Genomic DNA, 13854 nt, shown 5'->3' with positions numbered 1-13854 from the left:
GCCACTGTTGCACATTTCGGGTTTTTTTACATTTTCAAAACAAAAAAATCCTTAAATATATAATCATTACAAATACAGTTATGTATTCTATTATAAATTACAGATGGCAAAACAACACCAGTAATAAGTTTTTTATTTCTGCAATTAGGCCATGTACAAAACGGTCCAGTGAACATTGTTCACAGGAGCAAATGCATTGCACACAACCGAACATGTCATATTGGTGGGGGGGTAAGAGTATTTCATGCTTGTTTTATCAGGAATAATTTATTCCAATATTATGTTAGTTTCAGCTTTATATATGTGAAATAAATTAATAACGATAAGAGTAGCACTTTGGTTCAGCTGATCACTATTGCCGGATATGTTTTGATATGGAAGAATTTGACCAATCGCATTCGATGCTCCCGTGCCCGCAATGGCGAAAACCTTATGTTGACATGTAATAGTCAAACTACAACAAGTATGACTTCCAGCGATTCAATGTATGGCATTTATAATATATTTGATTATGATATCATTCTCCATCCACTAAAGTTTGTTTCAAGGCATCAATAGCAGTAATATGACCATGGTTGCTGTAAATAACGCTGAGTTGTGCAATATTTCGATCACTTTACATATGATTTCGCCAAAAGAATTGAAACAATATTGAATGGAATGTTAATTAATCAAATAGATTACAAACATATATCCACATATATTATGAACTCTTTTACAAAAAGACAGTGTAATTACATGACTAACCTGCGTACCTCAGGACAGATTTCTTGACATGGTATTTCCGGTGTTTCGTGTGCGCAGTAATGTCTTTGTGTTGTGGAAATGGAAAATTACATAAAAAAATTAACCCTGTGTATAAGACAACAATGCGCCCGCCTTCTTAAGCCTCCCAATTCAAGTTTTGAAAATCTCACCTTATACACAGCGTTATACAGATTTGGATTCTTACTAGTGTGTACACAACCAAACTTTAAAAAAAGGCCGTCCGCCCGCACAATATTTTCAAAAGCGATTGTCTGAGAAACCATTTTTTTTCAGCCTTATTTGTTACCTTCCTGTAAAGTTGTGACTTCAGTTTTACTGTTCCAAATTGATGACAATCTTTATCATGCGGTAATGATAGGGATGTGAAAATTTGATTCATGTTGTTCCCTGTTAAAAGTTGGCATAGAAGTGAAAGGTATTTGATGTTAATTAATGATGACTAATAAATGTCTGTCTGTGTTACAGGGTGACAGAGCAGGTGTGTGTGTAACTCAATTTGATCCCAAACTGCTTGAGCGAGGATTTGTATGCACCCCAGGAAGCCTCTCAACAACAGTGGCAGCCCTGGTATCAATACACAAAATATCTCACTTCAAAGGGAATATTTCCAACAAATCCAAGTATCATATAACTGTAGGACATGACACTGTAATGGGACATGCTTCATTCTTTAGATGCAGTCAAGAGAAAGATAGCCCTGAATTGAAAAGATTCAACTTTTCACAAGAATATGAATTCCAAGAAGAAGTGTCTGCATCCTGTGATACAGTGGAGCAGACAATGGACAATTTTGCTCTTTTGCAGTTTGACAGACCTGTTGTATGCTTGCCATCAGCTATTTTCATCGGCTCCAAGTTAGATTCTGATGTTGATGCAAATGTCTGTCGCCTTGCGTTCCATGGGAACATATTAGAGTCTTTTGCTGATGCTGATTACCTGACAACAGTTTTACCCAAAGTGAAGGTTGTTAAGGTGAAAAGACGGGAAGGGCTGATGGAACGAGCCACAGATAAGTACACAGTGATTGCCAAAAACCTTTTCAAGAAGGAAACTGACATAACTTTGTTTACAGGGATGCAGGTTGAACTTTCATCTGGACAGAAGGGAACTATACAAGGGAGCTTTGGAAAAAGTGGCAAAGTGAAGATACAACTTTCAGGTAATGTTCACTTGTCTTCCTTCTTAATCTGGTGTAATAACTGCATGATGACATGCTCTTTAAAACTGACTTGTTTCCCAGTTCAAACTTCTTGTCTTCAAGTTTGACCTAAGTCTAGATTTCATTTTTCCACGAAGCACTGCCACACCAAAGACTTCAATTTGGTTTGGACATGAGTATCAACTTCAATGCTAGTACTGTATTCAACGTAATAAGCGCCCCGCTCTAATAAGCGCCAAAGGCGATATTTGCTAATATATTGGCTAGTGAACAATCCCAATTAGCACCCCTTCCGATTGATCAATGAACACTTATTTATTCGTGTATAATACGCACTTGTGTGTAGTATGCACCCTTTATTATGGGCAATTAAATTCTGGAAAATATATCTGCCGTGTATGATACGCACATACTTTTCTTTTGTATCATTTCAGGCTGTCAGCATAAACTACGAAATTTACAATCTTTTAACTCTGTTTTTTTTTTTGTCACCAAAATTATATTCTAATGAGAGCCCCCTATTTCTAATTTTGAAAGCGCCCCAGGCGCTTATCACGTCGAACACGGTATGTGTTTTCCTGCTTTTCCTACACAAATACTTCCCTATTAAAAGTACAACTTGTCTCTGTCATTCAATGAATATATCTGTTAATTCCAGAACATCTTTTTTGAATAAAGTGCCTAGGTTATTACAAGAATGAGTAACCCAGTGTGATCAGGGGGAAATAACAACAGCGGTAGAAACTAACAGTTTCAGTCCACTAGTCCTTATAATGATAACATATAGCAAAACTCAAGAAAACCGCAGATTTCTACTAGTCCTTATGATACCTTAACTATTGGGCAGTTTGGCAAAGACTTCAGGACGAGTGACAATTTCTAACACTGAACAAGTCCTAACTTTAGCTGTTACAGAAATGTGTAAGGCTGATAAGTCATTGTTGGGTTCTCAGGGAGGAACGACAAACGCGGGAGTAGGGATACGAGCCTGCCACTTGACCGGCTGTTTATTCAGACTGTCACATGTTACATAACAGCACGTGATTGCGCTTACCTGCAACTAATCGCATTACAAGAGCGGACATCTGTTGGCCTGTCATAATATTATACTCAAGCTAGTTTAAAACTACTGCGTTTCAATTACAGATATTACATCCGCCCCTCCTAAATTAAGTTACTTTGAAACCAAAATGATAATCTTTGATAAACAACATAGTCCACGGGACTTCATAAAGTATAAGTAACTTAACAATGTACACTGACTCTTGTAAAGTACTAATAACCCTGATAACTTGACAAGTTACAGTCTTAATGAAAACACTGTTAAAGTAGAAAGTGAAATTCAACTAAACTGAGCTTTTTCCCGACACATAATACTGATAACCTGCTGAAGTATTATAGTCCTGATACAAGTAACTGTAATTCACAGCTAAATCAAATGCCACCTTGACACATAGTTCACTGCAAATGACAGTCACAGTTCACTCAAATGTCACTTTGACACAAAGTCCCTCAGATAAGACGGTTGCTGCTTCACTCTGGTCGAACGACAAAGTATGGGTGCTACAGGCGATGTCACTACCGGCGTTACCTCCCCCGGTTCAGACATATCTGGTACACTTGAAACATCCCCTGGGATACTTTCCTCATGGGAATCTACCTGTGATGTGTCAGGTAAGTCTGATTCATACTCCTTCCTTCGTGAAGACTGCGATTCTAGCGGAGTGTCTGAACGTTGAGTCACGTCCCATTGGGGTGAAGATAAAGACATCCTGACATGATCCACATGCCTTCTGACCAATCTTCCATCCGTTAACTTGATGATGTACGACAATGGACCAGTTACACTATCAACTTGTCCACTAATCCATTTTGGACCTGAAGCAAAGTTCTTAACCCACACTGAGTCATTCACTTGAAATGCCCTACATTTCGTTAGAGCTGACTGATCCGCAAGTTTTCTCTGGTTCTTTTTCACCTTTGAGGTAAGGTTTGGAAACATCAAGTCCAATCGCGAACGCAATCTGCGTCCAAGAAACAACATTGAAGGTGATACACCAGTTGTAGACTGTGGTGTAATTCTATAAGAAAATAGTAACCTATGTAGTTGAGTTGCAACTTGGTCACCAGTTGTCTTCTTTAATCCATCTTTTATTATTTGAACCGCCCTTTCTGCTAAGCCATTCCCAGCCGGGTGATGAGGGGATGTTGTCACATGTTCAACCCCATTTCTGGACATAAATGTAGCAAATTCTTCCCCAACAAAAGCTGTAGCATTATCAGTTACAATAATTTCTGGTATGCCATAAGCTGCAAACATCCGACGCAGCTGGTTAATGGTAGCCTTGGCATTTGACGACGACATAGGTGCACATTCGATCCACTTGGAGTAGGCGTCAATCACTATAAGAAACATGCTACCCATGAATGGACCAGCATAATCCATATGCAGTCTTTGCCAAGGTTGAGAAGGATACTCCCAAGGGTGTACGGGAGCTACACTTGGACAATTCCTGTTTTCCTGGCATGAATCACAACTGTTTACTGTTGTTTCTATGTCAGTATCTAGATGCGGCCACCAAACATAGCTTCGGGCCAAGCCCTTCATCCTTGTGATTCCTGGGTGGGACTGATGCAACTCTGACAATATGACAGATCTGAGTTTCAATGGAATGATGACCCTCGAACCTCTCAATAAGCATCCATCCATCACACTGAGTTCAGAACGAACTCTGTAGTACGGCTCATAGTGGTCATCCAACTTGTCACGCTGCGGCCAACCTCGGATCACAAATTCTCGAACAATAGACAATGTTCGGTCCTTGCCAGTCTGGATACTTATGTCTGTAGACTTCAGAGGGCACGTGTCCAATTCCTGAAGCATTAAGACTGTCATGTCTTCTATAGGCTTCCCTGAGTCAGGCGCTGGCAACCTGCTCAATGCGTCTGCATTGGTATGCTGTGTACCTTTCCTGTGTACAATTTTATAGTCATATGCAGTCAACAACACTGACCATCTCTGAACTCTTGGAGACACCATCTGTAGGGCTGGATTATTCTCATTGAATAATGACACTAACGGCTTGAGATCTGTCACGATCTGGAAATGACGTCCATAAACATACTTATGAAACTTTCGCAGTCCAAAGATCACACTCAGTCCTTCACGATCAAGTTGAGAATAATTCTGCTCCGCCTTAGTCAGTGTCCTTGAAGCAAAACTTATAGGTCTCTCCGAACCATCAGGCAGTTGGTGAGCCAACACAACACCTACTCCGTAGGGGGATGCATCACACTGCAGTAAAAGTGGTTTGGAGCTGTCAAAATGAATCAAGACATCCGAAGACTGAAGCAAGTTCTTCGACTTCTCAAACGCTTTTTGTTGAGATGTACTCCATGACCATTTCACTTCTTTTTGTAGCAACTTGTACAAGGGGGAGAGAGTGTCAGGCAGATTTGGTAGAAATCTATGGTAGTAGTTCAGAATACCAAGATAAGCTCTCAATTCTTTCACATTTTCCGGGACTTTAGCTTCCTGAATTGCAGCAATCTTTTTCTCCACTGGATGCAAACCTTCGCTGTCAAGTCTATACCCAAGATATTCAACTTCATCAGCCATAAAGACACACTTGTTTCTTCTCAAAAGTAATCCTGCTTCTGACAATCGATGAAGTACTTCATCCAGAATACGAAGATGCTCACTGTCGTCGATTCCAGAGTTTATGATATCGTCGAGATAACCCACTGAGTAATCGAGTCCCTGTAGTATACTTTCAATCATCCGTTGAAAGATAGCGGGTGCCGAAGATACTCCAAATGGCAATCTTGTGTACCTAAAGAGTCCTTTGTGGGTGTTAATCACGACATATTTTCGGGATTCTTCATCCAAGACCAACTGTTGATATTCATGACTCATGTCAAGTTTGGTGAACTTTACACCCCCAGATAGCTTCGTGCACAAATCTTCCAACGTTGGTATTGGATATTGCTCCAATTTTGAAAACTGATTCACTGTCAGTTTAAAATCTCCACAAATCCTGACAGAAGAATCAGGTTTAATGACTGGCACAATGGGACACGCCCACTAAGAATGCTTGACTGGCTCAATAATGCCTTCACTCAGCAAGCGATCAAGTTCCACTTCTATCTTCTGACGTAATGCATACGGCACAGATCTAGGTTTGAAATACTTCGGAGTTGCATCTTTATCCACGTAGATGTGAGCTTGGAATCCCTTAAGTGTTCCAAGACCTTCCTCAAAAACAGCTGAGTGTCGTTTAAGAACATCATTAAGTGTCAAATCTGTAGATTTCATAAGATTCACCGAAACATCCCTCAGGTCAAAGTTCAAAGGCTGTACCCATGTACGACCTAGAAGATTGGAACCATTTCCCTTGGCTATGGAAATCGGTAAGGAGTAAGATCTCTCCTCGTAAGATACATCCACAGTAGTATAACCGTTCAAATCTACTTCCTGTCCTGTATAACTTCGCAGGGGTACTTGTGATGTGTACAATGTCGATGACTGAAGGCCAATTCTTTGAGCCGTCTGCTCATTCACAATGGTCACTGGGCATCCCGTGTCAACCTCAAACGTCACTGGTGTGCCATTAACATCCACTGTAATGTAGTAGGGGTTTGGGTAGTTTGGATCACCTTTAGCCGAAGGCTGAGTACTAACATGAAATAGCGAGTTCTCAAACAAGTCTTCCACACTAGCACTGCTGTTACCTGGGCCACACGAGTACAGCATTCACTTTCTGTCTTCCCTTGAATTTAGCCTTAGAATTCTGTTTCTGCGGAATTGATTCTTCTGACCTGCAGACTCTCACAATATGGCCACGTTTTCCACACTTGTGACACTTATCATTCTTATAAAAACACATGTGTGGAGCATGAGTAGTTTTTCCACATCTAAAACAAGGTTTGTTATTTCCAGATCCAACTTGAGGCCTGTGGTCTTTGGTACATTGTGCTGATGGCTTATTGCGAAACTTGTGTACTGAATGTCCCACAGTTTTATCACTGTAGATTCTTGTCTGACGCCTCAATTGCGTTAGCAATTTTCAATGCACTACTAAATGTTAGAGCAGTCTCTGACAACAACTTTTTCTGAATATTGTCATCACAAATACCACACACTAACCTGTCTCTCAACATGGCCTGTAAAGACGTTCCAAAATCACACCCGTCAGTCAACTTTCTCAATTCGGCGACATAAGCAGCTACACTTTCACCAGCCTTCCTATTCCGTGAATGAAATTTAAATCTCTGTACAATTTCCGATGGTTTTGGCGTGAAATGCTCTTTCAATAAATCCACCAGCTGGTCAAACGTTTTCTTGCTAGGTTTCACGGGCTGAACCAATGCTCTTATCAACTGGTAAGTTTTAGTTCCACATGACGCTAACAGTATGCTTTTCTGTTTGTCTTCGTCTGTAATTCCGTTTGCCACGAAAACATGTGTCAGTATCTCACACCATTCCTCCCATGTCGACTTCTTTGGATTGAATTCAAACAATCCACAAACAAAACCTGTGGTAGCCATAATCTCTGAGCTGAAGATAGTGATGGTTATAATGCCTCAAGAAGGGCGAAACAAAAGTCAATGTTCATCTATACCGCTTCTCCCACTTCACACTGACGGGTGAAACAAAGGTCAGCAGACCACGTGCTCTTGGCTAACACACTCGTCACAACGAACACACCTCGTCAATGTACCGTCAAACAGCCAGATAAACGTACTAAAATTCCTTTACATATACTTCATAGCTACCTGGGATCCCATCCTCATCGCCAAAATGTTGGGTTCTCAGGGAGGAACGACAAACGCGGGAGTAGGGAGACGAGCCTGCCACTTGACCGGCTGTTTATTCAGACTGTGGCATGTTACATAACAGCATGTGATTGCGCTTACCTGCAACTAATCGCATTACAAGAGCGGACATCTGTTGGCCTGTCATAATATTATACACAAGCTAGTTTAAAACTACTGCGTTTCAATTACAGATATTACAGTCATGAACATCTTATGGGGTTTAATATTATATTACATATTTGCATGCAGTTAAAACCTTTTCATTACAGGGAAGAATATCTTTGAAAAATAATAATTTAAGTTAGTATTGATGTGATGAAACACTTGTAAGGCTGTACAAGTCATAAACATCTCATATTCATTAAATTAAAGGCATCAACAGAGGAATTCTGAATGAAAGCAGTAAGAGTTATGGAAGTAATATCCATTCAAAAGTTAATTTTTTATCCAAAAACAGTTAGTAAATAGTTCCGACCCATGTGTTATTTATTAACATGGCGGTGTCTTCATTGTCTAGTCTTTCATCCATCAGCGTCTGTAAATGTCTTCAGAAAGCACTAGACCAATACTCAAAACTGTATTTTTTTATTTGCACTTCCTGTTGTTCATTAGACAAGTGATCCTATCTCACATGCTATGTGCCAACCCGACCATACCTACATCACAGCTCATCTAGCTTGTTAGCTCTGATGAAAGAGAATGATGTGGCAGGGGTAAGCATGTGATCAGGTCGTGTAGGCACAGGATCACAGTGTGTGACTTATTTGAGTGCTGACCGTGGTAATGCTCTGATGTCTTCGGACGAGGCTGGAAACTCTTTTCAAGCACATTTTTGCATTTGATCGAAGAAGAAAGAAGACGTGCAAACTGAAAGTTAGGATAAGTTTTAAATTAATTCTACCATGAATTTGGCATTTACTCGATTCTGATTGGTCAATCAGAGGCTGATAAATCGCAATAAACCCCCTCTGATTGAAACAGCTGGTTTGACAGCCGCATCACCGCGGAAGCTAATATTCATAGAATAGTACTTTTTTCAGTCATTGTCGGTAGGCATATTTAAATAATTATATCTACAATTACAGGTTACAAAATGCACAGATGCGGTTACTACAATATTCAAAAGGATATGTGTCAGTACATTTCGTGCAGAAAACACGATAGAAATGTACAAAGGGAATGTACTTACGTTTTGGAGACAACAGAGAGCTTGGAATTTTGGAGCTTTTCTATATACCAGTGTGACATCATATCTTTTGCGTCAAATGAGCAACATGGCGTCATAATGGTGACGTGCGATGTAGAGCTAAAGCCTTGCAAAGCTTGCTTTGTTTTCTTTAGGGATTCCCCCCCTCATGTTGGCTTACCAAGTTGCCATGCTTATATATATGCTTTCAATGCCTGTCATATGTTAGAGTGATGTATTTGGGTGTAAACAAACTGCTTGAGTATATACAGCGCCATATTTTGTTCGGTGATTCCGTAATTCAGATCGATAATCCACTCAAAACACTGGACTCAATTCCGAGCTGCTTCACTCAGTGTATTTGCTAGCACCAAAGAGTTCGCATTTTATTTAGTCATGGTAGAATTTTATATACACGTTTCTTGATTGTGGGGTTCTGAGGTTTCCCCCATTCCTTGATTGTGGGGTTCTGAGGTTTCCCCCATTCCTTGATTGTGGGGTTCTGAGGATTTCCGCATTCCTTGATTGTGGGGTTCTGAGGTTTCCCTCATTCCTTGATTGTGGGGTTCTGAGGTATTCCTCATTCCTTGATTGTGGGGTTCTGAGGTTTCCCCGATTCCTTGATTGTGGGGTTCTGAGGTTTCCCCCATTCCTTGATTGTGGGGTTCTAAGGTTTCCCTCATTCCTTGATTGTGGGGTTCTGAGGTTTCCCCATTCCTTGATTGTGGGGTTCTAATGTTTCCCCGATTCCTTGATTGTGGGGTTCTGAGGTTTCCCCCATTCCTTGATTGTGGGGTTCTAAGGTTTCCTTTAGGACATAAACATGTGTTTCCACTTTTCTTGAGTATTTGATTCCTAGAAACTTCATTACATTACAATTCAATGAGCAAAGAATTTATTCAAAGATTTCAGGGAATATTTTCCTATCAAATTTGAACTCTGGTTCATCTCTTTGTGATCAACTGGTGAAAACAAACTCATTGTATAAGGCCTACATACTGTATATGCTGGGGGAGACTTCATGGAGACCTAGGTGAGTGATGATGCAGCCGTAGCAGTCAGAGGTTCTTGTATCAAGCTTGTTACTGATGGTAGCGACATCCAGACAGCACAGCTAATCTGCCTTGGACTGCATACCCGCACAGTAACAAGTGCACCTGAAACATTATTGCATCAGGATAATAATATGTTATTTAATATATTATATCACTTAATTTACATGAGTGATCCTAATCACCACAATGGTTTAATTACTTATATAACAGAATTAAGACAGTAAATGAGCTTTTTGTAAACATTTAACATGTTTCATGTCCACTCATTAAACAACCCACTGTTTTTAATAATTATTGTATATTTATAACTTTTAAATTTGTTTAAGTTTGTAAATATTTTTGTAAAAATCTGGCCTAATGCTGGATTATAAATAGTTTCCCTGCCAAGTTGCAATGCATTTTCTTTGAATGTCTGTCAGAACTAACCAATAACCAATAATCTAGGACTATCAAATATAGCTCTGACTGATTTCAACACTAAACACCCCAATGGAGTGATCTGTGGTTTAAAATTAGGCAGTTTTTTTTTATCCGGCAAGTGCTGGAGCTGGTCCTGGTGCTGGTCCTGGTGCTGGTGCTGGTGCTGGTGCTGGTGCTGGTGCTGGAGCTGGTGCTGGTGCCGGTGCTGGTGCTGGAGCTAGTCCTGGTGCTGGAGCTGGTCCTGGTGCTGGCGCTGGAGCTGGTCCTGGAGCTGGTCCTGGTGCTGGTGCTGGTGCTGGTCCTGGAGCTGGTGCTGGTGCTGGACCTGGTCCTGGTGCTTGAGCTGGTCCTTGTGCTGGTCCTGGAGCTGGTGCTGGAGCTGGTCCTGGAGCTGGAGCTGGTGCTGGTCCTTGTGCTGGAGCTGGTGATGGCACTGGTGCTGGTGCTGGTCCTGGTCTTGGAGCTGGTGCTGGTGCTGGTCCTGGTGCTGGTGCTGGTCCTGGAGCTGGTGCTGGTGATGGCACTGGTGCTGGTCCTGGTGCTGGTGCTGGTCCTGGAGCTGGTGCTGGACCTGGTGCTGGTCCTGGTGCTGGAGCTGGTGCTGGTCCTTGTGCTGGAGCTGGTCCTGGTCCTGGTCCTGGTGCTGGAGCTGGTGCTGGTAATGGCACTGGTGCTGGTCCTGGCGCTGGAGCTGGTGCAGGAGCTGGAGCTGGTCCTGGTACTGGTCCTGGTGCTGGTCCTGGAGCTGGTCCTGGAGCTGGTGCTGGTGCTGGTCCTGGTCCTGGTGCTGGAGCTGGTGCTGGTGCTGGTGCTGGTCCTGGAGCTGGAGCTGGCGCTGGCCCTGGCGCTGGCGCTGGAGCTGGCGCTGGCGCTGGTGCTGGTGCTGGTCCTGGTGCTGGAGCTGGTGCTGGTGCTGGTCCCGGTGCTGGTGCTGGAGCTGGTGCTGGTGCTGGTCCTGGTGCTGGTCCTGGTGCTGGTGCTGGTGCTGGAGCTGGTGCTGGCTTGAAATATGACATCCAGTTACTAATCAATTATCGATTTGTTTTAATTTGGATGGGAAAAAATCAAATAGATTCTCTTTTTCCCAGTAATTTTCCACTCGTCAACTAACTTTACAAAAGTACTTGGATGTACCCCATTTTCGTGTTACTCAAAGGGCATATGCTCTTGTAATCAGATGGCAGATGTGTAATCTGATCATATAGCCCTAACAAGCTTAGACTGACAACATTGCTAATACCAGCTATAGGGTTGTAACAGGGTGGGGCATGGTAAATGAGGCCAGCTAACAAAGCATGCGGGTCACCAGGTGTGACAAATATCTCTGAAAATGTAATAATGAGCATATAAGTACACACATATCAAAGTGTTATTCTTAACACTGTGTTACTGGTGATTGTTGAGATGTAGAGTCGGGGTCAGTGGACACAACAGGTTATGTGGGTCTTCCTGCCTCATGTTGGTTCATAAGCGTATGGTTTTATGATTTCTTGATGGGTCAATTTAGGTAACTTTGATCTTTGGAATCGGGAATGTATCGGATACCATATAATGTCTCACCATAAACTGGTACTTTTGCATTGAGACTAGATGGTCCTAGTCAAATTGGTACCAAGATTTTCACACTTAATGTGAGCTTCCCGCTTTTACTGTGAGAAAAATGAGTGTATATTTTCAAACAATGATATAAACTTGCGTTATGTTCCAAATAAGAAAGAAAGTGATCTTTGCGTGTACACTTCTCCTTTAAAGGGAAAAAAAAAGACGATTAAAAAAATAATAATTGACATTCATATTGAGAGGCAGGTGTGGCAAATTGTAATAACATCTCTCATTCCTTCAGATTCCAAAAATAATTTATGTGCCACTAATTGTTCAAATTTCGCATTTTAAATTCTGACCACCATGATGTTTAAGGAAAGAAAAAAGGTGTTTTTGTTTGTTTGTTTATATCATTCTTTATGAGAGGCAGGTGCCGCAAATTGTAACAAACTGCGGTAAATTGTAATAACCTCTGCGGTAAATTGTAATAACATCTCTCCTTCCTTCAGATTCCAAAAATACTACAAATTGCAGTGTTTGTTCGACTTAACAATACATTGCCCACATTTTCTGTCTTGTGCTCCAAGTAAAACCAATGTACCATATTTTCTTGAGTATAGTGCGCACCCATGTATATTGCGCACCCCCCTCTAGCGGATTCAAAATTTTGGAAAAAAGGAAATTTGAATATCATGTGTATAAAAAATACACCGTACCCCTTCAGCGAAGTCCGGCAAATGAACGGGTGATGAGAAACTTTGTCAGTTCAAATTCGAAATTTGAGATAAAAAATCACCAGACAAGTTGATTTACCGTTTGAATAGTTTTTTTGGTTCAGCTAGGCATTGTTTTATAACCAGGTATTAAGATTACCATGTGTATTTTCTCATAAACTAAGCCGGACACAGCAATCAGCTGTACACACGTTTTCTTGGAATCTACTGGTGATTCGGTCAAGACACACCCAATGATATAACTTTACAGTATTTTAATGCAAGGATCAGCAAAAGTTGTATCTGAAACTATTTTTTTTATCAGGAATAATATATAGAGGTTATTACGCGAGTGTGTTTAGGAAGGGTAAATATCCTGCATTAGGAATATACATAGTGTTTATTCCTAATACAGGATATTTACCATCCCCAAACACACAAGCGTGATAACCTCTTAATCATATAATGTCATTCTTTAATTCTGTGCTTCAAAATCGCTTTACCTCTCTCATAAACATTACCGAAACATTGCGAGTTTTCATGGAATGCGCGCATTAATATTTATTATGTCACAGGGTAAGTGATGTGTCAGTCGGACAGTGACAGTAGCCAATATGGTTCCAACTGAAATCTGTTTCTTATACAGTGGCGAAGCAACATACGCAAAACAACAATTGTTTTATTTGCCTTTCGCAGCAATCCATCGGTCTGTCCACTAGAGTAACTGTCCTTCGTCAAAGGGATACTACTCTAAACCTAGTCTACGAGACATCACGGCCACAGTCAGACGTTGTTGACAGTCGGTCTGTCCTGTCATAACATTAAGCAGTGTAATCAGATGTACACACAGCGACAAAACGAAACAAGGTAACAATTCAAACATATTTCGGCCAAATCCAACTATTTTAATTTGTGGAGAAGGTTTCAAGCCACAGAGGTCTACAAGCACAGATATGGCTACTGATCCCACTTGGCTAGGCCTCGTGTCCTCGCAAAATTGTTTCTCCAAAGTTGCAAAAACTTATAAATGCCTTCGCTACGTCACAGTTAGACACTGATTTTCAGTATATTAGACTGTTCTTTTGATAATGATAGCAATTATCTCTGTAGTTTATCCAGATTCATGATGGTTAATTCTGACTCGATCGCCGAATGACAAGGGCGACACCATGTTTGTTTATAAACAGTGAAAGT

At 41.1% G+C, this 13854-nt stretch overlaps 1 protein-coding gene across 1 annotated transcript in view; it reads left to right on the top strand.

The window, feature by feature from the left end:
• The window catches only part of LOC139458349 (selenocysteine-specific elongation factor-like), an 82063-nt gene that overhangs the window by 57467 nt on the left and 10742 nt on the right, over positions 1-13854 (top strand). The window contains exon 6 of the mRNA XM_071239741.1: positions 1234-1927. Within this exon, the coding sequence (XP_071095842.1) occupies positions 1234-1927 (694 nt within the window). The remainder of the gene's footprint in view (positions 1-1233; positions 1928-13854) is intronic.

Source organism: Haliotis cracherodii, unplaced genomic scaffold, assembly GCF_022045235.1.
Source record: "Haliotis cracherodii isolate W230 unplaced genomic scaffold, xgHalCrac1.p SCAF_12, whole genome shotgun sequence".
In the NCBI taxonomy this organism is placed as follows: domain Eukaryota; kingdom Metazoa; phylum Mollusca; class Gastropoda; order Lepetellida; family Haliotidae; genus Haliotis; species Haliotis cracherodii.
Note: the sequence above shows the minus strand (reverse complement) of the source record. Positions and strands in the feature narration are given on the sequence as shown.